Source organism: Gymnogyps californianus, chromosome 4, assembly GCF_018139145.2.
Source record: "Gymnogyps californianus isolate 813 chromosome 4, ASM1813914v2, whole genome shotgun sequence".
Lineage (NCBI taxonomy): Eukaryota > Metazoa > Chordata > Aves > Accipitriformes > Cathartidae > Gymnogyps > Gymnogyps californianus.
This window is the reverse complement of record NC_059474.1, coordinates 75537531-75562511: the sequence shown is the minus strand read 5'-3', so window position 1 is coordinate 75562511 and position 24981 is coordinate 75537531. Positions and strand designations below refer to the sequence as shown.

The following is a 24981-nucleotide window of genomic DNA, read 5'->3' as shown; positions in this document are numbered from 1 at the left end:
TTCACTGTTGATACAGTGACCTTGTTACACACTGTGCTCCATGGTAACCCTGAAGCTGTGAATCATAGAGTGTAAATATCAAATGTCAGTGTCTCTATTTTTCTCTCTTGGTCACTCTCTTTGCAGGTGTTCAGAACGGACCTGATCACTGCCATGAAGTTACATGACTCCTTCCAGCTGAACCCTGATGAATACTATGTGCTGGCAGACCCCTGGAGGCAGGAGTGGGAAAAGGGAGTTCAGGTGCCAGTTAGCCCAGGGACCATCCCAGAACCAGTAGCCAGGTATAGTTTGGAGGAATGTAAACAAATACACATACGTTTATGCTAGCAGCTTATGTCTACATTGCCTTGGCTTCTTGAGCTTTATTCCACAGTGTCTAGCTAGAAGGGTCTTGATTCTGAGAGACGAAGAGCAACCTGCCTCAGCTTTTTGAATGGTCGGAGAGGTCAAGAGTCAGGCCTGTTCTGCCTGTGTGTTGAAATATGAATGTCAGCGAATCATTTTTGGCATTACATTAGGATGGAGTGTGATTACAGAACCTTAAAAATAGCTTCTATTTTTAAGCCCAGACTTGACCTCACTCAGCATTGCTGGGAGAGCCCTTGTCTGATGATTCTCGTGCTTAGTTCCAAGCAATAGGTTCCTTTCAAGGAACAGTTAGACAAGCCAGATTTAAGGGCTAGAGAAAATACAGCATTTATTTCGGTTTCACATTATTTTTTTTGGTTGTTTCATTTACTAACTTAGGAAATTGTTTGTTGTACAACATTTCAGCTGTTTTAAGAACCATCCAGATGTGCATGTAACTAAATAGATTAATGTGAGATTTTCTAGCTCTTATTCAAGAAACTCTTATTTTCCTTACCTTGTTTGTTACACTTAGATATTGTTTTCTGTTTCAAATTAAACAGTACAGTTGTAAGGGCAGGAGCGTGCTGCAGCCCGTCTATCTATTTTACGCATAGTTGGGATTGGAGTTGGAGAAAGTGAGAAGAACAAGGATTATTGCCATTTAATTATACTAGATCTCTTTGAGTAAGTCCAGGCTGGCCCATAAGGCGTTACCAAATGACCCACCAGTGCTGGTGGGACCAAAACAGCCCGATTTCTGATATACAGCAAAAAATTCTGGGTGACGCTACACTGCTTCTCTTAGATCTGCATCTGCCAGCTTTAACCTTGGAGTAGGGGGACTACAGGAATGTTTGTTAGCCCTTTTCGTGTTCTGTGCAGCAACCTGCAGACCGCTGCACAGCCCCACTAGGTCTGTAAAATGAGGAACTTACCCGCACATCACGTAAACCCTTTCCTTCCTTCTTCTGAAGGATTGGACCTGGAGCTCCAAGGAGAACCCGGCATTTTCCTCTCTGCTGTGCAGTTCAGAACATGGGAGCATACTGTTTCCCTGCAGTGGTCGTAGCCTGCGCCACACTGACCTCACCCAGTCTCTGCATAAATGCACACACATCCTGCATGTGTGCTCACATTGTCTTCTCCTCACTGCTTTCTCTGTCAGGCATCTCCCAAGGCTGCAGGAGGGCCAGGAGACCTATGGACTTTAGCAGAGGGAGACCTTGCAGGGGATCCCCACCCCTATCTTTCAGGGAGGTGGTTTGGTGGCTGTATCAGATCCAGGTACTCACTTAGGAGAGAGCTTTTCTCTGTGAACGGCCAACAGAGATGTTGCTCCAAATTTAAGATATTAAAGGAGATAGGGAAAGAAGGCACCCGCAGTTGTAGGTATCAGCACAGGAGGCACCACTCTTTTTTTAGTTGCTGCGCTATCTTGTATGGTCCTGCTGGTGAGCACCTGCTGGCACTCCATCAGAGTGGCCCTCTGATGCCTGATTATTATCCTGTTTGCTCCCTCACAAAACACTTGGAGGGCCCTGCGTGGTGGTGCTGGAGTGCTGGAAGTGTTCTGTGTCTGCCTTTGGGAAGGGAAGGAGATGTTCTGTAAATTGAATCAGCGATAGTCAAATAGTAGCTGGTGTAGAACAGAAGCTAAATACAGTACAGATAGCTGATGCTAATGAGGTACATAATAGAGAATGAAAGGTTTTGGCCTTGTAGTGACTGGTCGGGGCAGCAAGAGTAGGTTCAGAGGGGTGGGGAAAGGAGCGAGTCTGTGTGGTGACTCAGTGTAAGCATGAGGTCAGATGGATAATTCAGTTGAATGTGGTTTTTGGTATGTAGTAAGTGTTGCTTTTTTTTTACTTCTTTCTATCACAGAAATAAAGAGATGGAGGTGGTTTGTTTTGAAGCCAGACTACCTGTGCTTATTTCTTCTGTGCCACTACAGTGGTATTTAGACAGCAGGTGCAGGGTGCTGCCCAGAGGTTATGATTTCCGCATGGAGAGGTACTGAGGAAGGAATTTATGCTACAGAAGATTCGGAGAGCAGTGCCCAGTTTAAAGTAAATTCTCTGTGAGATGTAGTAGTCTAATATTTTAATACTGTGCAGTATGACCAGGAACAGTTTGGGCAGTGCACTTAGGCTGGCAAGGTCATTCAGATTAGTACTGTTCCACAGTCCCCTTCTGCACCTCAGAAGCCCCAAATTCAGCATTTGGCTCTTGCCCACCATTTCTCAGATTGTTGTCTGAAATAAGCTAGATGAGGGGAACATTTAGGGCTGTGCAGGAGACTGAAATAGTTAGAGGGTTTACTGAGATCTATGTGTGCAGATACAGTAGCGGCAGATCAGGGTCTTGTGATAGGAGGAGGAGTTAACACCTTGGACCTCAGAGGGGCAAGATAGGGTGGAGGATGTCCTGCTTGTTGTGGAGCTTAGGCTAGTCCCAGTAGAAAGTTGTGTCTACGTGGAGTGGTGCTATCTCCTCCCTTGTAGCACTAGAGCACAAAAAAATCATCGACGCTAGTGCTTCAGGAGGCAGTCATTTGGCAGCGTGGCCTGTCGCTCCTGGAGGTACCAGTGTTACATAGTGAAGCGGGTTTTCATCCAAACTGAATTTCAGCATGTGCAGTTAAGTAAGAGAAGGTGCAATGTCCTCTGCTGAAAGAACCCCGCTGCAGGTGGACTGACAGAGTTATCTTGCTGTTTGGAGGCCAGTCACCAGCTTGCTGGTAGAATGACTGCTGTCCTTTGTGAATTGCGCAATTTTGCCCCCAGCTCTTGGCTTTGCGAAGTGGCGGCATTGCAGGAATCTGACCTAGAACAAGTTATGTGCTGTAGGTACTTCACTGTTTCCTGAACCAATGCCTGTGGTCGAACAAAATTTCAGTTGGCTTGCAGCTAAAATATGCTTTCATAGTTGGTTGTTGGCCAACTGGAGCCTTCAAAACCTGAGAGAAGGTAGTTTCAGCAGCAGCTGATTAATATTTGCGCTTGGCCTAGCATGACATTAGTGATTGTGAAAGAGGAAATGCAGACCCAGGATGCCAGAGCTTGGATCTGCTTGGGTAAGTGAAGGTGAAGTTAGTGCAAATTGCTGATTCTCTGTGGAAAGTTCTTCTGAATTTCACAAAGATGGCAATTCTGTAGCTACACACACATATATATTAAAAAAAAAAAATTCAAAAGAAACATACAGTGAGAAAGAAAACTTCAAATGTAGCAGGAAATACTACCTTTTTCCTTGAGTTTTCTTGATCTTGGTATTGTAGTTAAATTGATTTAAAAAAAAAGTCTTACAACAGAGTTTAACATCTATGTATATGGCAGTCATCACTACATAAATAGTGTTCCTACTCTAGCTTTAAGCAAGTGTGGATTTCAGGTAAGAGTAAGCACAGCTCTATCCTCTAATCTTTTAATTTTATTGAGAATTCTGGTAATGAATTGGGTTTCCAGACAACTCCAATTAATTTCTTATAATGCCGCCAATCTGTTGTGAAAGTGCGCTGTACTATTTTCTCTTCCCACCTCAGTGGTGCAAGATGGTTGCTTAGATCGGTTAGATGATTGCTGATGATTGTTAGTCACTTCAAATGAGGCATTTGGAGTTCTCTAGAAACAAGTCTCTCAGCAACCCAGCATACCTGACGTCTGCTTGTCTGTTTGTTTTAGGATTGTGTCTGAGACGAAAGCTGTCACGTTTACGCGTCCCAGGAAGTATATTGTTTCGTCAGGTTTGGAGCCTCCAGAGCTGGGCTATGTTGACATTCGAACCTTAGCAGACAGCGTGTGTCGCTACGATCTCAATGATGTGGATGTAGCATGGTTGCAGCTTGCCAATGAAGAATTCAAAGAAATGGGTGAGCAATGAGTGCTTGTGGTTTTGTTGCCTCTTTTTTTTTTTTTTCCCAAAGCTGGAAATCTTAAGAATAATTGAGGGGGGGCAGCAGTGGGAAGAGATGATAGAGGTATGAAGAGATAGTAATCATATGAGTTGGGGTATCGACAGGAAACCAGACCTGATGTGATTAAGCCCTAAGATACATGCTTTCATAACTGCTGAGTTGTATCTGCTTAGACCAGGTCAGAATCCGGCCACATGGCTTTTTTTTCTCTGCTGCTTTCCATTTCACAAGGGAATTCTCACGAAGTTCCCATTCTGCCATCAAGGTCCTTGAAGAGAACATCAGATAGACATTCAGGTAGTTTTTCCAGTTAGTCCTTTTTTTTAATGTATTTCTTTTTCTCTGTGTCACACATCCATATCATCTTTTTAGCTAGCGGTGTTCAGTGCGGAGAAGGTAGACAAGGAGTCTTGGGAGGTTTAGAGAACCTACGCCAGCTGAATTGCGCAGGGAATGAGACAGTAAGGAATTCCTGCAGTGATTTATTGGAGGAACCTCCCAAACCTTACTGTGACCGTGTGCTCTAGTTCCGAAGCAGGAAGAGGAGCTGTCACAAAGGGAGCAACTGTTCCCTTTTCTACAGGATGGCTCGTGTGTGGGAAGAGGCAGGGGAGCAGGGCAAGAACAGGAGCATTTCTTTGGTAAGGTGTGTGCTTCAGGAGAGGATTTCACTGGAATCGAAGAGGATATAAGTCAGCACAGATCTTTTACCACATTGTTTCGGTAAGGGAAGAGATGCTGTGCCAGATGGAAGAGGTTTGGACATGTTGGTGAACACTGTTGATTTTTGTTTTAGCATTGTGGCAGTTCCCTGCTTTGGGTTACAGTTTAGTCATATGGGTTTTACCTGGCTGTAGCCCATACGTGGCATGGCTCAAGACCTGGTAAACCACAACCTGACCATTTATAACTCTTTAAAAGTTTCTCTTTTTTAAACCCACATATGGAAGAAACAGAGAACCTGCCTTGACCTGGTCTCTTACCCAAGCCTTTTTTTCCAGATCTCACGTCCGGCCTGCTCAGGTTTAGTGTTGGGCTTAGATGATTTCAAAACAGTTCGTGATTCAAGAGTTTAGGTTATCTTTCCAGTTATCTTCAGGAAAACAGCAGCAGCAAGTCCCCTTAGCGTTCTGCAAAGAAAAATTAAAAATACTTTTTATGATTTGTAATTGATATCCATCTATCCAACGTAGATAATCCCCTCTGTCTGTCTGTCTGTCTTTTGCCGAAACCAGAGGAGGGCTACTACAGTGTTCCACTGGGGTGTGAGTAGCATTAGTGATAAAGCGCACAAGAGGGGCTCTTCATCGTGCAGATTTGTACCTGTGCACGAAGCCCCCTGGTAGGCATTCTGCTACACCAACGTAACCTTCAAAAGTACACGTTGCACATGAAACACTGAACAGCTAGAATTTGACAGATCTGATCTTCGGTGCTGTGTTTTGGTGTAGTTTCTTGTAGTTTGTTTGCTCTAAATCTTTATCCACTCAGTTTTGCTGTATGCAGAGGGAAGGAAATGCTCCTGTCGGTACCAGGCGGTACATTGTGGGTCTTGAAACATGTACCTGGGTGCTCTATCAGGCACTGCACTCTACAGATACTATCAACGGGCATTTGAAAAGTGAAATATTTCCTGATCTGCAGTTGCAGCACTTCCTTTATGGTGTCCCTGCAGCTATGAATTCCCTGTGTTTTCTTTGATACCTGTTGGAGTGCTTCAGGTACTGAAAATATATATTCTGTCTTTAAAAGAATGAATGTAAACATTTGAACTGAAGCCGCAGCCCCTTGATTCCCTTTTTTTAACCCTTATAAATGCACAGGCAATGACATATCTCTAAGGGTTTTTTATAAAGTGAGAGCAATCGTGAGGTTAGAATTTAGTTGCAAACGGGTCTAAAACCTGCCATCATCTGCTTTGCTGGTGCAGTATTTCTGGGCTGCAGGGCAAAATTCACTCTTTCATCAGCAGGATTTTGGATGTTCCCGCTTGCTACCTTTCAGCTGCACGGATTGGGTAGTATGGGATGCATTGATCTCTGCCGCAAGGATTTACCTGTCAGTAAGGGAAGCTGGAAGTACTTTTGTAGAGTGTTTGTCTTCTGATCTGGGGGAGCTAGAGAGGTTTTTTTCTTCTTCGTTTTGTGGAATTTGTGGCTCAGTTATTCACAGGGAGAGCCGAAAGGAGGATTTTCTTGTTAAAACACACATCGTGAGGTTGCCGTCTTCTGTATGTCACAGTAAACGTTAGGTATTGGGAGCGAGACCAAAAGCGGGATATCCTAAGCCTGTGCTTCATTGTAGTGATTTAAGTATATGGAAGTTCTTGTGCTAAACTGACTTTGCAAAAGGAGAATGATTGTTTGCAGTAGCATAGCTTTCTTGTGTCACAGGTGTTTGTGGGGCATGATTTTGTGGTAAAGGCTGGTGTAGTACCAACTTGGAAGTATTACAGCCAGCTCATTGTCATGGCAAGTGAGAGAGGGAAGCCAGAAGGGGAAGCACCGTGCTCTTTTGTGATATTTTTCTTGCTGCTTCTACGATAGATATTTTCTCGGGTCTATAATAGTAATTTAATATAATTAACAAATTTGAATTCTAGAATACTATAATGTAATCAGCCTGTAGCTGTGGTGTCCTGAATAATTTTCTGATGGATGCTGTTTGAAAACACCAAATCCCAGGTTAGATGTTGCAATTATATATTGTCCCAGATTTGATGTTGCATTTACTACAACTCTGTTTTTCACTTTTTAAAACGAACTAGTTTATTGGTGTAGCAGGGTCTGATGGAGACCTCATTTGGGATTGCATCCTGTTGAGGTGGAACTTGTAAAAAACCAACAACTGTTACTAGAAACTGCAAGTTTGCTACAGACTTTGTCATTGATTTCCCCCCTCTGCCCCCATCACTTTTGATTCAAAACACTCTCAAATCTTTCACCAGAGAGTCAACATCTGGGTTGCAAAATTGAAGCAAAAGCCGTAGACAGTGCTGTCCCAGAAGGAAAAATGAGAACGAGACCAGGAAGCCAAAATCAGTCTGTGAAAGTTTTTCTCAGGATTTTGAAAGATTGGTTTGGATACTCTGCTTCTGTTAGTTTAATACAGTTATGAGACTTGACTTTTTTTTTCTTTTTTTTTTACAGTTTCCCTAGTTTATGCTGGAATAGGCATGATTGTCTAGGAATGAAATGTGTACATGTAGGGGTCGGCTGTATCTACTCAGCTGTTCAAAAAGAAGCTGGAGTTGTGTGTGGCAGTGGTTATCACTCTTTCCTTTCAATAAGTAACATCTCCTGTTTCCCAGGGATGCCTGAGCTGGACGAGTACACGATGGAAAGGGTCATAGAGGAGTTTGAACAACGATGCTATGATAATATGAATCACGCTATTGAGACAGAAGAAGGACTTGGGATTGAATATGATGAAGATGTTGTCTGTGACGTCTGTCAGTCTCCAGATGGAGAAGATGGCAACGAAATGGTGTTTTGTGACAAATGCAATATTTGCGTGCACCAGGTACGGTGGCCAGGGCACGGTGGGCGGGTGTAGGGGTGGTGACAGAAACTTTTCCAAACCATTAAAGATAACAGATTGGATTTTTTCCAGCGACAGACACTGATCTGTTAAGTTGTTGCAGAGTTCACCATTGAGCGGTGGGATGAAGTCAGAAATTATGTAATTGAGAAGGAGAACTGTTACATGCAATTCTAGAAATGTCATGCTAAGAGGGTTAAAAGTGGTATTGCGTATGTGTGGAGAAAGTTAGAAGGCGAGGAATTGCCTCCCCAAAACATACACGTGTGTATTGTTGTACATTCTCACCTGGTCACTTCTTTTGCTATATTCTTTTACTCTTTTTCTGCACGCTTCTGGGGCTAACCTTAGTATCAGCAACTTAGGCTCAGCAGGGAGGGGAAAAAAGAACTTCCAGGCAATCGGTAGGGACACAGGTAGGATTTATTATAGTCGTTTTAATTTAATGGAGAACCAGCTGAGCTGAGCTAATGAAGCACTATTATGTGTCACTTTTTTGTGGCAGTTAGGAAGTCTTCTTAGCATGAAAGAACAGATACAATTTTAGCGTATCTGTTTCCGTGGATGCTTCTTACTGTGGCAGATGCCTTCCTATCAGCCTGTCTTTCCTTCCCAGCTTTAAGAAGTTTGCTTTGTCATTCACTGTTTGGAAAACTGTGTTGTCTGGTGAGCAAGAATGGCATTTTCTTGCGTGTGTTACTTAAATGCATTTGTAGTAATGATAAAGAAGTACGGCTATGACAGCTATAAGGTATGAGTGGCTATCCTGCAAGATACTCAGAGTAAAGTGGACGTTTTTAGACCTGTAGTGGTTCTCTGATCCTTAGTCTCTGATCACATCAAATCTGAAACTTCAGAGGGTTAAAACTGACAGTAATTTGGACAGAGGTCTCCGTAAGATGCAGTCTTCTGAAAAAAGCAATCTTAATTAGTTGCTGTTGTGCACTTTTCCCTCTGAGTAAGAAGTAAAACCCAATGCTTTGGAATAACGGTGAGTATTGCGCAGCAGAGCTCTTGAATTTGTGGTTCTTGCCTTTTGAATTAGATACAGTCCGGTTCCTGTTCCGTGTGGTCTTTGTGATACTGAACTTCATCGTAGCTCACTGCTGGCAGGGTTGTCTGTCGGCAGTCCCCTGGCTCTTTGGGCTGGCAAACGCATTCTTCCTTTTCCCGATTGAAGCGGGCAGTGGCTTTTTGCGTAACAGCTGGTCATGACTTCTGCTCCTTTCACTGAAAGATCTTTTTGGGGAATGAATGGGTAACGTGGCTGGCTAAGTTTATGAAAGCGTCCCGAGATCCTCCACAAGCTAACGTTTCTATAGTGTTAGAAATTCCATAAAGAACATTTTGAGAGTTGTGAGAGGCTATGTGTAAACAGCTAAAAAGTAACACAAATGCATGTCGTTTCCTTTGTTTTCTTTCTCTTTTCTGTAAATGGGAATACAGGCGTGTTACGGGATCCTGAAGGTGCCGGAAGGCAGCTGGCTGTGCAGGACCTGCGCACTGGGCGTTCAGCCCAAGTGTTTGCTGTGTCCCAAGAAGGGTGGCGCCATGAAGCCGACCCGGAGTGGCACCAAGTGGGTGCACGTTAGCTGTGCTCTGTGGATTCCAGAGGTAGGTGCCGATTCTCTGGGAGTTCAGGGCTGCAGCCATTCTGGGAGAGAAGAATCTGTCAAAAACGTTGTTCAGCCTAGTGCGCGTTGCTACAATGGGCATAGCATATGGATGGTACTTCTTAGGAAGACAGTAGAAAAGATTTTCAATTAGATGTAAAGTCTGGCAGGATGAAGCATCATCTGAAAAGGAAGTAATTACATACCTTTGTCAACCAAAACTAGGCCTCAAAAAATTAGGCCTTTACTGCTGGCAACGCTCATTTAACAAGCACGCAAAGTACTGTTTTATTTTGTAGACGGAACGTTAAAGGTGAATCAGGAGGGTTTGGATGTGACAGTGAGAATTCCTGTGGGTTCTCATAATCAAAATACTCATCCTGTGTGATAATTTTAAATTGGTGGGCTTCACCTTGAAACTGTTTTCTTCATGCAGCGAGGAACTGATTTTTTAAAAAAGGAATTGTAATTTTTTTAGTTCCTTATAAACTGAGGAACTTGGAACATGCTATTTTGCATATGCACTCAAGGAATTTGATTTCTTTGATAAAATTGTTTCCCTTTTCAGGTAACAGTGTAATAGTCACTCTGTGTTTTTTAACCTTTTTTCTCTTAGGTGAGCATCGGAAGCCCAGAAAAAATGGAGCCCATTACAAAGGTTTCTCACATTCCCAGCAGTAGATGGGCACTGGTGTGCAGCCTTTGCAACGAAAAAGTTGGAGCTTCTATACAGGTAATTTAATCGCACAAATATCCGTGTGTTCTGTTTTGTCAGGTTTTAGTAGATACACAAAATGGGTATCCACAGTAAACTTATCTTTGACTTCCTGGTTGTTACTATGGACTTAATTGCACACAAAGTGCTTTTGAATGTTAGTGAGCTCTTACTTTCTAGTAAAATTTTAATAGTAACAACCAGGTCATCCCATAAGACTTCCTAATTTGTATATACGCTGATACGTTTATTAGTACACTGAAATAAAAGTTAAATGTTGTTGAGGAAAAAACCCTATATTTCTGTGACATACCACATATAAAAATGAAGCTTGAATGCTGAAAGCTTCTGTGCTGAAACCTATCTGCTAGGCCCTAGTTAGCGACTTCTAAGACCAGTTGGATACCTCAGTGGGAGTTGAGTATTTCCTGTAACCACCTGAATTTTTAAGGTGCTGAGCATGCCCAGCTCTCAGTGAAGTCAGTGGAAGTGAACACCTTAGCTTTGATGATAAAGCTGGTTGTAGCTTGGAATTTCTAATTTTAGGTATTACTTAACATTGGACTGTTTTGGCTGTAACTATTTTTTCTGTAACTGTTCTACTGTTGGTCCAGCTTTTAAGTCGCTGAGGAGAATATTTGATCATTTAATATTAGGCTTTTTTAGCAGTAGGGAAGAAACAGATTGTGTGACTGGTCTGCCCTGAGATTCAAGCAAGCCACAAGCTGAGGAAATGAGCCCCGTTTCCTCCACTGGTTGTGGGTAGATTCCGGAGCTCTTGGTGTTTCTGAGAGGTGGAAAAAACCTCCTGGGTGTGAGTTTCCTGGTTCACGTTGCTGTAGAAGCAGTGCCACGTTATCGTTCTGACTTCTGGTGCTCACGGGAGCTCAGGGATGACGACTGCCCGAAACGGCAAGACGGGGCAGAATCAAAACAAATGTCTAGTCTTCATAGTTCCAAAAAGAACGATTTCCATATGCAATAAATAATTAAACTAGAAAGTCATTTGTTTCATACCAACAACTCCCATTCTTGGGCCAGTGCCCATTTGTCTTATTGCATAGTTTTGAAATTGTCTCTGCAGTTTCAGTTGGATTTGGAATTCAGCCTTTCTCACGGTAGCCTGTGAATTGTCGCCATTAAATAACTGAATTGATCTGCACCAGAGCATTTCAGACTGGGCAGTGTGGCTTCACGTGCGTATTTATATTGGGTTGTTAGCTGTAAAGCACTTGCAGATCCTTTACAGTGGAAAATCACTCAGAAATGTTAAATTATAACTTCAAGAACAATTTTAAAATCTAGAGAGATTGAGAAAACACATTACCAAGCCCCAGATTTTTGAAAGAGGAGATACTTGGTTTCCTGAGACACGAGACAAAACTTTGATACCTTACTCGAGAACAAATGATGAGAGTAAGGACAGGTGACCCACTCGGGGCAGTGTTGCGATTGTGTAGAAAAAGACAATAAAACATAGCTCAGTATTGTGGTAATGTTCTTCACCTTCAAGGTGCTTCATATACTTCAGCAAAATGATCCTCAGAAAGCTCCCCGAGACAGATAGGAAGATACTACTGTCTTGTAAGGAGTCTAAAGAAGTAGAGCTCTTGCTGTTTTGTGGCTAGCCTAATGTTACAGGATCCGTGATGGTCAGACCAGCGTTAAGACACAGAAATTTCTAAAGTCCTACGCCTTTTTTAAAATTAGGTTTTATCCATTTCCTTTTTGCCTCTGCTCCGAGTCATTTGATGAGGTTGCCAGAAAAAGTTGTAAAACAGCAATGCAGCAGTAGTTCCAGTGAAACCTATCGGTCCGTTTCCATTTAAGGAATGTATAAAATAGTAAATGTTAGGTAGAGAAAATAAATCTGTCCACAGCATATAAATTTGCAATCATAATACCTCCTTGCAGAGCTGTCCCCTTCCTCTTGGCCGCTGATACGTAGTTGAAATTGTTTTGTCCATTCTCCAGCCCTGTTCTGAGGGGTAACTTAGAGTAGTTTAAGTTGAACACTTGAGGATTTCTGTACGTTGGTGTGCAGGGAGAGGGGAGCGTCCTTCCATATTCCTTCTGATACCACCTCTCCCCTTCTAGCGATGACACAGGATGACACGCAGGCACGATGGCTGCCACTTCAGACAGTTCTACGCTTGAAATTATGGAGGAGAGACGAAAAATTACAGTTTAGCCTGACGTTTTATAGGAGTTGTGTAAATCTTGGTATCATTAAAGCTAGCAGTAAGAAATATGTAGATTTGTGTTGTGAAATTTTATACAGCAGAGAAGAACATTATACAAAGCGACTGCAATAGAAAGGAGGTAGCACTAACTGGATGAACTGAGAGAGAGAGATCCTCCAGAGATGTTAGGAGATGTGCACAACAATGAGAAAAGCCGGCAGCTGGAAGTATGCGTCAGGCTGGGCAGAGAGCAGCTGCAATAAGCTGGGAGAAACGAGAGTGCATATTCTCCCAGGTTCAGATGATTTCCTTCCGATGAGACAGGCTTTCCCCTCTTCTCCCAATAAAACATGAGCCACATCAAGAGCTGATTCTTCTAAACGATAGCAGCTTGGAAACCCTGGCTAAAGTATTCTTCTGTACTGTTCCACTTGGGCTGCTTTTGCCCTGTTTGTTAGTAAGAGAGGAAAGGGCAAAAGATGCTTTGGTATTTTTTAATTCCTTTTATACGTTGATGTTATTAAAGAATGTTCATTTGAAACTTCTGCAGTTTAAACTCTTTTGTACCTTTATGTGCCATCTGGCTGCTGAGTCAACTGAGCAGGAAAACCCAGAGGAGAAAGATACTTGGCTTCTTGACAAAGGACTGTATAAACATCCTAGTGCAATGCATTTCTCTTGAAGGTTACATGACTTGGGTTAAGCATAGTTTTGTTTCCTCCTACTTAACAGCACTGGCGTTCATTTTCACTTTAAATTCTTTTCACTGGAGGCAGAGGTGTGAGTTGATACAAATGCATATGTATGCGTCTGTGTATATACATACATATATATATTTAAAGCTTTCAGTTTGTGGCTGGCAATAGCTACGACAGCATTTTGCAAGAGAAAGTTATGTATAATTGAAATGAAGTGCTAAATCAGCTGAACTAGTGCCCATCACTCCACGATGGCTGGGTTCACTGGGAGGGAAGAAAAATGACAAAAAATTGAATTTCCTGTTCTCCTCATCCCCCAGGTGAAGCAAAGGCTGTCGTCAGTCAAGCAGGGATTGACAGTGAATTAATACTTGACATTATGAAATTGGGATAACAGGGAAAAAAAATTCCCCTTGGTTGAGGCCTTTTTGGTAGCATGGGTCCAGGTGCTGGGAAAGACTTTTAATTAAAAGTACCAGACTGGCCTGGAGCCACCGAGACGTTTTTCCCTCTCTCTCACGCTGGCACAGTCAAAGGGGGAACGTTTTCCTTTGTGTAACACTGCCTTACGTGAGTGGCTCCGGTGACGGTAAGAATGCTCCTCTTGTGGATTTGCTGGTTATTGAATAGCGTGATTGGGCTAGGGAGGGCTTAACCACTCCTGTCCCACTGGGCCACTCCATCGTTGCCTGGCCTGAAAGCACTAAATCGTAAACCTAATTAAAAGAGAGCAAGAAAGTACATGCAGCTTAGAAGCAGAGCGCGGTAATGGGGCTGTTCTTCCAAAGCAGTCCTGGCTGCTCGAATAGTTTTAGGCAGTGTGGCTTCTTAAATTTATATTTGATGTAATTTTAATTTAATTTCTGTAGTGTTCAGTGAAGAACTGCAGAACAGCCTTTCACGTCACCTGTGCATTTGACCGTGGCTTGGAGATGAAGACCATACTGGCAGAGAACGATGAGGTGAAATTTAAGTCATACTGTCCCAAGCACAGCTCCACCAAGAAAGCGGATGATGAGACTCTCAATGAAAGCCCAGGTCAGGAGAACGGGAATGGGATTCAGGACAGCTCTCTTCCTGCCCACATCGACCCTTTCCACAGCATGGATCAAAACCAGGAGGAGGCCCACAGAGTCAGCCTCCGCAAGCAAAAGCTTCAGCAGCTGGAGGACGAGTTCTATACGTTTGTTGAGTCTTTGGAAGTAGCTAAAGCGCTGCGGCTGCCCGAGGAGCCGGTGGGATTCCTTTACCAGTACTGGAAGCTGAAGAGAAAAGCCAACTTCAATAAGCCTTTGATTACCCCAAAGAAGGATGAAGAGGACAATCTGGCTAAACGGGAACAGGATGTTTTGTTCAGAAGATTGCAGCTCTTCACACACCTCCGGCAGGATCTAGAGCGGGTAAGCTGCTGCGCTGCCCGTGCTTGTGTGAGGTGTGCTGCCCTTCGTTAGCCACGTTTCCAAACTACGCTCTCAGTTAACTGCCCTTGCATGCAGGCACTCCGTGCTGCATCTTAACTCCAAGTGGTATGGTCAGAAAAGACCCTTAACACTAAATTTCTGCAGAGCACACCAATTACCCTTTTCAAATAGAGGGTTAGTTCATGGGGCAAGCAGGTCTTGGCTTGTAGTATCCAGTCTCCTCATAACTGGATTGTCGTATTTCCGCTTATTTCCCCTTTTTTACTGATTAACACTGATGGCTGCGGACTGTACTGCAACCCCCAGCTGGAGCTTTTTTAGCCTTTAAGGGCTTTCTCTCCTCCTTTCATCTGGTGCACAACGAGGGAAAGATTATGAAACTCACCTTGATTTGCAGCAGATCTGTTTTTCATTGACACAGCATAGTAGGATGACATTTCACTGGACTATCTGTGTAGTAGGTTTGGGAGGCACATGATATTCCGCTCAATTAGGTTTTGAATGTTTAAAGAACAGCTCAGTAGGATCAGTTTGGTGTTTTATCTTAAGTACATCTGATCCTGTAACAACTGGAATTTCTTCCTTTTCTGGGGGGGGGTGGTGTGTGGTGTGTTAACTAATAGTTTAAGATCTGTTAGAGCCAGAAAGAGTACTGAAATTATTTAAGTTTTTCATGTCCATACAGCAGATGGCTCGCGTAGGCCGTGTATGGAACCTGGCTCAGGAGGTCCTACCTCAGCCTCAGTAAGCTCTGGGAGAACTAGAGCCTTTCTTCCAGAATACTATCTAGTCTTTAAATCAGAACAGCAGGTGCTGATGCATCTACTGCATCCTTTGTAAAGGATCCTGATGGCTAATTACTCTTCTAATGAGTTGCTGCAGTTTTTCTTTTGAAGTTTTTTTCTAGTTTCAGCTTCTAGCCCATGACCCTTCTCTAGCTGGGTGAGATAGCTGTTACCTAGTATCTTTTGCTTCTGCTCTGTGTGCTCCAGATTTTTTAATCTTCTCTTTGATCAGCTAAATAAGTTGAGTTTGTCACTATGTTCTCTGGATCTTAAATTATTCCGTATGTATGCTTTCCATTTTTAAGTGTGATGTCAAAACAGGATACATCATTCTAGTAATATTTTTAATATTTTACTACTGTGTTGTTCCCACTGATTGTACATCCAAGATAACCTGGATGAAAAAAAAAAAAAAATGGGGTCCGTTTTTTTCTCCTCTTCAAGATGAAGTTGGGTAGGCTTGATTATGAATGACATTAGTGGCAGTGTCATCCATCTAGGAACAGATTTTGAAATCGTGTCATCCAGTTCACCTAATGAAACAGGTACTTCAGTGGACATGACGCATCTGTTGTGCAGCTTGGCTCGGACAAGGCAAAGAAAAATAGGCCGTGGACTGTATCAGAAGTGGTATCAGGCTAGACAAATCCCTTCTAATTCAAATCCACAGAGTAATGACAGTTACTTAAAAGTACTGGCTGTCCCAGGACTGGGAGCCTTAAATAGGGACCTTAAAGCAGAACCTTAGCAAAAACAGTCACACTTGTTAAATGTCTCCTCCTTAATGGTTGTGAGATCAGCCTCCAAGGTTGTAATCCACAGGGCACCATGCTGTATGCAGCTCCACTGAACCGAGAGAGGAGCCTTGGAAACACCCACGTATACGTCCTGGCGATTCCCTCATCTGGGAAAGAAATAACTTCTGAGCTCCATGAGAGCGGTGGTTGTGAAACTTATACAGCTGTCTAGATTAGACAGTCACATTTTAAGGGCAGAAATGTAGTTTTCTTCTAAAAAACCCTGAGATAGTAAAAAAAAAAAAAAAATCATTTTGTTACCATTTCCAGTCCCTGCTACCTCCATTGTGCTATGGCATGAAGAGACTGGCCTGCCTTCATTTTGATCAATCATACTGCGATGGCAGGGTCATCAGAAAGACTGGTACTGTTGAATAGCTCTCCACATTTTCATGCTATTAATTAAGTATAATTTTCTGTTGTGTCTCAAACAACAAGAAGCAAACGGTGCTGGGCTATTTGATACTGAGTCTATTCAAGCCTTTCCAGCTTTTCTCTAGATTTCCTGTATGTGTGTGTATATATATCTCTCTCTATATGATTCAGGTGTTCATAGAAGTTACTTCTGTGCTGTGGCCCTCCCAAATCTGATGGACTAATCTGTCAATTAAATGGTATTTAAGACTTTTTTCTAAGACAGACGTGTGTTGAAGAAGGTTAAATTTAAATCCATTACTAACTTGTTCAAATGCTGTATAGTACTTAAACTGAATTAATTCAAAGCACAGACTGACATTGTAGAAACACAATTCCAGTAAAACTCATCAACTTGATGTCTTCTAGGTGCGGAATCTCACTTACATGGTGACCCGAAGGGAAAAAATCAAGAGATCTGTTTGCAAAGTTCAAGAACAGATCTTTAGTATCTACGCAAAGCAGTTGGAACAAGAAAGAGTTTCAGGTATGCTTCAGTGTTGTCTCTTTCACACAAGAGCGCAGGCACAAGCATTGAAAGGTTTGGTTACAGGCTAGCGACTAATGTTGAAGGACAAACAGGACTTCATTTATTCTCATTACAATCTTGTGTAGTCCACCGTGCATCAGCAGATTGGAAGAAAAAATGAGAATCTGTGTAGCTCTAACGGTGGGCACATTGCTATAGAAACTGGTAAGTCTGTGTTCTTATCCATGGGGCACTGAATGGCTTGCTGCTTCAGATCCTTTCTGGTGTGAGTCTTTAATGACTCCTTACGACAGAGAGACCATGACTTACATTCAAGTGCCATATGGTACCTAGTAAGTCTGTGGTTTGTTAGTGCCGCTGCATTAGTGTTTAGGACGTGCTTCTTTGCATCCTAGATGGCAGTTTAAAGAAACGAATTTTGAAAAGGTAGCGCTCTGCTTTTACAACAACGTGGTTTTTTTCTGCCTAATCCCCTTGACAGTAGTCTTTTCTCAGAAAGACGAACACCTTCAAAGTTACTGCATTAACTAGATTATCCTTCAAGTATTCAGTAACTAATAAACCGTATTTTAGACAGAATCAATCAGATCCACTTGCTGGTTGCTTTTTCCGCCCTTCTCCGAGGAGCCTCTCTGTCTTGGTGGCTGGGGTAGCGCTAGGATTTGTATTTGCTACAAGCGTAATTAGGTGCAGCATGGCTACAGGCAAGTAAGCCACACCAGCAGTATGTTGTGAAACCACGACATAGCCACGTAATCGTGACGTAAAGGTGCTGGATAGGCAACCGAATACCCGGTTATGCTGAAGAACGTGTCAGGCAGGAGGAACAGTTAAAATAGGTACATTCAAAAGTGGTATTTACCCAGACATGGAATTGCTTGACTTCAACTTCATTTGTTTACGTTTAGGTGTGCCTTCCTCCTTCTCCTCAATGGAAAACACGGTGTTGTTCAATAGTCCATCTCTGGGCCCCAACGCCCCCAAGATAGAGGATTTGAAATGGCACTCTGCGTTCTTCAGGAAACAAATGGGCGCATCTCTAACCCACTCTTTGAAAAAACCACACAAGAGAGACGGAGTAAGAAACAGCTCTGGGAACGACAGCAAATCCGTGCTGAGGCAGCCCAGCCCAAGGGAAGGCGGTGCAGCTCCGGGTAGCTTTTTAAATTTTGACAAGACCTTTGCAGAAACGCGGATTGTATCGGCACAGCAGAAAAATGGCATAGTTATACCAGACCACAGAAAAAGAAGAGACAATCGTCCACAGTGTGAGGTGGTCAAGGCAGAACTAAAGGAAAAGACTTCTAAACACAACCACAAACCACTGAGACCCACAGAACTCTCTCAGAGGCAATCCGAAAATAAAAGGGCTGTGAACCACTCCAGTGGTAGGGCGGCCCCTGGCACGCGGAGGGATATAGTGCCTAAATGCAACGGGGGTCTTGTCAAAGTAAACTCTAATCAGACAGTAGTTAAAGTGCCTACGACGCCCACGAGCCCAGTGAAAAACTGGGGCGGATTCCGAATTCCAAAGAAGGGGGAGAGGCAACAGCAGGGCGAGAGCCCGGAGGAGACCTGCCGCCAGAACGCCAGCTACCCCTACCTGGGCATGGGCAGAGTTTCACCGAAGGACAGGGCAAAAAGCAAGCTAAAGCCTGACAGCGAGAATGATGGGTACGTCCCCGATGCCGAAATGAGCGACTCGGAGACTGAAGTGGCTGAAAAAAAGTGCAGGCAGCAGCGGCTCAGTCCAAACAGCACTATCAGCAGAAGGACGGACATTATTAGGAGAAGCATCCTGGCATCCTGACTGGACACAGGGACACGGTGTCAGCACCGTGCTCGGTAGAGTCACTGCCTACAAGCCAACTCCACATTATTTATTGGTGTGAGAGAGGAGAGTTCTTAGACATGGCTACAGACTGACAAATTGATAACCCATTATTCCTGAGCTGTATAAACATGTTTACATGCACTTAAAGCTGTTTTTTTTGCCCGCCTCCCCCCCAAATTCTGTGAGAAGTTTGAATCTCCTTTATTTGCAACTTCCCTGAGCAAGCAGAGAAATGACATCACTACTAAAATAGGATTTGTGATGAACGCTAAACTAACTCACAAAAACCTTTTAGAAGGGGCTAGGGTGGGTAGGGGGACGTAGGCTGCATTTATCCCTTTTAGCTAAAAAGCACTGATAAAATTTTACTCCCTCCCCCTGCCTTCTGGAAAAGCACAAGCTCTTAATTTAACTAGTGTGTATCGAATCGAAGATGGTTGTTTAACCATACTGCACTGCTAAACCCCATTACAAATGGTCACTTTCCTGGGATGGTGGTGGGTCTTTCTCCTCTCTTTGCAGAATGTTTTCTGTTGCATTCAGTTTGAGCATAGATGGCAGCTCAGAACCCTCCGTAAGCTCCAGAGTTTACATGTAAATACACCTACGAGATGACCAGATTTAACCGTGACGTTATACTGGAGGAGGAAGGGGCAGGTCAGGGCGGCAGCTGCCTTACAGTGCAACGGCTTGAAAAGACTCAGACTGGAGCACAGAGGAACCTCAAGTAAGTGGCTCAGTTCTGAGAAAGGGGGCAGGCTTGTGGGTTCCGGCACCCCGCGGAACAACCCGTCACCGTTTAGTCAGTCACCCGCCTCCGGGAGTATGACGACAATGCAAGAAAAAAATTTCTAAGGCACTAGTTGGTAGGATTTCCCAAAGCCCACCACGTATGCACTAAGGGTATGTATTGGGAAAGCCAGGCTTATGACACTAAAGGGTTGCTTTAAAATGGACATGAATATATATTTTTAAATAGAATGGAAAGGCAATAAATTGTGATTAGCTCTTTACAGTCAAATGAAGAAAAAAATATTTCATTCTATTCTGGACTAGATTTGATGGAAGAGGGAACTCGTATTCCGATTGTGTACTTTTTTTTTTAACAATTGCAAATGGCAATAACTAGTAAGCTATGAGCAATAATATTAACAGATCATTAGGATACTGTTTTGTACCGAGTGCACATATAACAGTGGAGTGTTAGGAGCCTGTAAATTCTGGAATTCTGCATAGATGCAAGTCAGGTATGTACTGGTGAAAAAGTTGAAGCAGCAATGTGTTACAGAAAGACAGGCATAAAGAACCCCCTCCCCCCCCCCCCCCCCCCCCCGCTTCTACTCCTAGCCTGCCGTTATCACATCCACTCACTTTTTAATGTTAGACCCTTGCCTCTTGAGCAGGGAACATTTAAAACACAGAAGAACTCTGCCATAACTGAGTCTTCCAGAGGATTCAATCAAAACAAAAGAAAGAAGAAAAAAGGCTTATTAACACCCTATCTTGCTATGCAAGTTATCACTTAATTAAATACTTCAACAGAATGCATCCCTGTAATTTGTTTTAAAACTCAGAAGTCTTAACCTTTTGAGGAAGGGGAATTTTGTGTAAGATGATAGTGTACTTTTAAAATACCATTGCTGGTCCCAAGAAGTTAGATTAACTTCATGACTTACTTACAGAGGTGAAAGTCAAACAGGGCACTGGTGAATCTGAAGTTACACAGTCGCTCTTGGGATGTGTTAAAAGAAAAGTACTTAGCTGATCAAACACCAACAGACAGACAAAAGGTGAATGCAGGTAAGTTCTACTCGACATACAGCAACGTTTTCCAGACAGGCAGCGTTATTTTCTGTAAGAAAGAAGCTCATGACCACATAGGGAATTGTTTGTCAAGCCATAGATGGAATAATCTAAATTTTGATTCTAAGTAAACATTCAACCTCGCACCAGTTTGAAAGAGGTACCTTCTTAATTTGCACTATTACGAATGCTAACGTTGTGCAGAATTAATGCCTTATCTGTTTTGCTCCCCGACGTTTAGGTTAATAAGCTTTCTAATGTTTGAAGTTAAGCTGAACCAAAACCAAAAAAGCTGTAAGAAGACTGCAGTATGACCAGCTCTGTAGGTTAGTTTTGTCTCCCATGCTTAGCGCTCAGCAGAAGAGGTGTTGTAAGTACAGCAGTGACAATACAAACCCACCCCTGTATTTTATTGGGATAGAACCATTTGCTGAATTTCTGTTCTTAAGCGTTACCTTTCCTTGTGCAGACTGACCAAGAGATCTTTGATTATGATTGGTGTATTCTGTCAAACTGTAGGCTAGTTGAACTTCTGTAAAGTTGCCTGGAATGCCATTTGTTAGGTTATAAACTCACACAGATCTAAATGAAGGGTTATACGTGTTGTGTATAAATCTTACTTTCAGAAATTTGAGAACATTGTCATTACATTTGTAAAACCTTGTACAGAAGATTTTTCACTATGTGCCTAGCTTTGGTGTCCATTCAGCTGAAATTAATTAAAAAAGGTGCATGAAGAGAAACAGATAGAAATAAAAAGTATATGTAGAGATGACTATTTTATATTACATGGCCCAATCCTGTATTTATTTTCTCCCTTTTTTGAAGTATTTATAAAGACCTAGTTGAAGACAGCTGTATTTTTTGTTAAAATATTCAGTAGAATTGTGCCTTTTTGTCTGTATGTGAATAAATGCTGTACATTTTTGCAGTACCCTTGCCAGCAGTGTTTTAGAATTTGCAGTAGTTATTTTGTTTGGGTTTTTACATCAACACTCCACTGGAACGATCTGAACAACTTTCATGGTTAAACCAAGCATTTAATTTGGATTATTACAGCTAGCAAAATGCACACTGCGTTTGCAAGACAAAGATTTTTTTTTTTTTTTTTTAGGAATAGTATAGGGTCTTGTTACTGACAGCTGTGCCTATCCCATCAACAGAAAATTGTATGCTTTTTCCCTTGAGATCCTCACACAGATGTTGCTTACCTTAAATAGTTTACATTTGTTGATACAGGATGGCTGTCCATAATCTTCATATACATGTTCCACTGGAAGAGGAACATGAGGTTTCTTACCTGTAGATCTTTAAGGTAAGTACGCTGAATGTACATTCACGCTGTGAACTGCCAAGCAACGCTGATGGAGAACATTTGCTGCTCTAGCAGGATCTCTAGGAGACAAGGTGTGAAGGGCACAGTAGGGCCTTTCCTCTTGCTTCCGCTAAACTCAAGATGCGGAAACATGGAACGGACTTGGAGCAGAGGAAGAAAAGGCCGAGGTTGTGAAGGCGTATGTCTAGCAATACATCTTGAAAACAGCTATGGGTAAATAATTTTTCTTAGATCTGTGCTTGTATCACGTGCATTCCCGTTGTGGGCAAAACATATTTCAAAGAATGAAGACGAAAGGATGGCCCTCCTAAGAGTTACTAGTACAAGCTCTTCAAGGTGTGAATAAGAAGTCTGAAAGAGGTTCTTGGAGCGGCTTTACAGATCTTGCTGACAGCAGCCTTTCTGAAAGACACTGCACTGCTGGGGTTACCCGAGTGGGTCCGAGCTGAGGACGGCTTGCTAGCCACTCCAGCAGACTATGAAAAGTTTCTTGTATACAGGGATAGATCTTTCAAGATCTGGCCTATGCCAGAAGGTGTAGGGCTCTTGGGAAGAGCCAAAATGAAACTCGTACTACCTTCATAGTCAGTTTGTCTCACCTGTTGAATGGAAATAACTATTCACCTAGAAACTTTTCCTAAATAAACATAGTCAAGAACAAAGTTTTACTCAATGGGAAGCATTAATATCACACTAGGGAATCTCTAAACCACTTGAAAACTGCTGTTGGAGTGGGAAAGGAAGGTAGGGGAAACACAAACTTTTCAATTGAAGAGTGACAAGAAATACATAGACAGAAACAAACGTACAACAACCAAGGCAGATGATTGAAAAGCCTGCTGCTCAATTCCATGAAACAATCTAGTATCATGAGGGAAAGAGCAAAACTTACCTAACCAGCAAGCCTCAAATTTTAATTGCCTCAGCAAGTGCCTTTCCTCTGAAAGTCCCAACTTGTGAGCAACATGCCAGCAGCCGCCTCCAGACGCCAAATGGAAACGAAAGGAGGTGGGGGTGGGATGACGAGCTTCACTTGACCATGTTCCCTTTTGTGGTTCAGACAGATGTATTTGGTCAATTTTTAGCTGCTCAGAGGATCAGGCAGATGGGAGGGAAATCTTTTTCTTTCCTGTGTCATCTGCCATAATTCCTCTGCTGCCCCTTAACTTTACTATTAGGTGCTTATGTCATCATTGCAATTCATATTCTAGCAAATAACCATCAGACAAGAGCTACACCACAAGTTGAAATGAATGTACCCATAATTAAAAGGGAACCGAGCAGGTACCCTTCCGTGCCTCAGGGAACACATACACAAACACCGTTCCTCAAAACCTTACCACTACCTGCCATTTTTCAGCCAGGTTTCACTTCACAGCTAGAGCCTGTCTTTAAGGAGTGAATGGGATTAATAGCTCACACAAAATCTTGCAGGTGGTCTGTCATTATCTCAGGTGCGCATTATGCAAACGAAAATAAGGTGCTTGGTACTTACCTCACTCTCTAGCATATACGCAGTTGATTGACTGATGAAAAATCTCACCGCAACAGACGTTTGGAGCTGCTGGACAATGTATCCATGTCGCTTTGAAAAATCTTTGAAGTCATTTAGCAAAACTAGAGATTGCAATGGATACAGGCATATATCAAACTGAGAAAGCACTAGTAAAGAAGTGTGTACAACTGTAGGAATAGTAACTACTACTTCGGTAAGCAGAAATTTTTCTTGAGGTTGCATTCATCTTGCAGGCTCTACTTGAACAGCCAGGTTTTGAGGAGGTGGCACAAACTCTTACTTCCATGTGGTGATCAACCCAGGTCTGTCCTCTAAAATGCAAATATGGTGAAGATCCACTGCGACAGACGTATGGGTTCGTTAGTCCAAAACAACAGTTTTCATCAAGCATTGGGTAAGCATTATCCGTCAACTGAATTAGAAGTTATAAACCAGAATTATACTCTTCACATTTAAGGGGAAGGACAAGAAATTACATCACTTAAGTCCAAGATGGGAGCACTTCAAAATCAGTTAACGCCTATCAAATGTTTATAATATATGCTGAAAGAGAAAACGGAGTTCACCTCGAACTTTAGAATGAGATAGTTATGAAGTTTCTCATCTATCAAAGAAAAACATGTACGCAAGAGGATTCCCACATACTGCCATCTGTAGAATTCAAACACGCTATTTCAAAATGTGTAACAGCTGGGTGACTGGATGACTTCACCAGCTTTGTGCAAGCTGAAGTACTAGAGAACGGTAGTTCCCAGACACATACAAACCAAGAGAGCAGGATCAACAGAAAAGCAAGGAACAATTGTAAAATAGTAATTAGGAAGAAAAAGCACAACTGAAGAAAGATTACGGTCCTTAGAAACGAGCTGTTTGAACAGCCATAGCAGCATTTTATTTATTAACTGTTTCCTGGGGGCATCAGAACAAATGGAACCGAATTCTTAAAACTGGAAGGCAATGGAGGCATTTTGCAGCTGTAATGCCTCCCATGAAAACAGCAACTATATGACATTCGTGATGTAATTAGTGTCTTACTACAATTTATAAAAGATCTTCAAAATGTTCCCAAGTTACTGCACTGCAAAGACAAATTAAAGGTATATCGACTGTATGTGAGCAAAGCTGTTCATGAATTTCAATATAATGTTATCTGTTCCCTGTACCCAATCTTGTCATAGTTGAAGCTGGTGGGTTTTAGACCAAAAAAGACCAATATGCCACAGCACTGTATCAGATTGTTTCATCTGCTACATTAAAGGACTTCAATTACATCATTTTGCAGTCATCTTCCAATCTTTGCTATGCATACAGATACACTGTCTTCATCCACCCCCTTTCTTACCTGAATAAAACAGAAAACTTTTATCTATGTTTTACAAGCCTTGCTATGCATTTGACTTAATGCTCCAATATTAAATTTCTCCAGCAATCTTCTTAACTCCAACATGGTGTGAATGAACAATACATGTGTTCAAATATTTTCCAGATCCTTCAGGGAAGCAGCTTTTTTCTTCTGTGTAGTTATCAGGCTGAGCTGTAATTAAAAACAAGCAGATGATAGTTTCTTAT

General features: G+C 42.4%; 2 protein-coding genes across 3 annotated transcripts in view; one reads left to right on the top strand and one right to left on the bottom strand.

The window, feature by feature from the left end:
- JADE1 (jade family PHD finger 1) overlaps positions 1-21503 on the top strand; it is a 46438-nt gene extending 24935 nt beyond the window's left edge. Inside the window, exons 4-12 of one of the 2 annotated variants that reach the window (XM_050895384.1) lie at positions 127-284; positions 4035-4222; positions 7578-7789; positions 9254-9421; positions 10037-10153; positions 13886-14416; positions 16803-16920; positions 17832-19484; positions 20802-21503. In XM_050895384.1, coding sequence (XP_050751341.1) covers positions 127-284; positions 4035-4222; positions 7578-7789; positions 9254-9421; positions 10037-10153; positions 13886-14416; positions 16803-16920; positions 17832-18733 — 2394 coding nt within the window. In that variant the 3' untranslated portion in view covers positions 18734-19484; positions 20802-21503. Of the gene's footprint in view, positions 1-126; positions 285-4034; positions 4223-7577; positions 7790-9253; positions 9422-10036; positions 10154-13885; positions 14417-16802; positions 16921-17831; positions 19485-20439 lie in introns of both variants that reach the window. The other variant, XM_050895383.1, reaches the window with a different exon arrangement.
- Positions 21504-24166: 2663 nt separating this feature from the next.
- The window catches only part of SCLT1 (sodium channel and clathrin linker 1), a 47396-nt gene continuing 46581 nt past the window's right edge, over positions 24167-24981 (bottom strand). Inside the window, exon 22 of the mRNA XM_050896275.1 lies at positions 24167-24946. Coding sequence (XP_050752232.1) covers positions 24884-24946 — 63 coding nt within the window. The 3' untranslated portion in view covers positions 24167-24883. The remainder of the gene's footprint in view (positions 24947-24981) is intronic.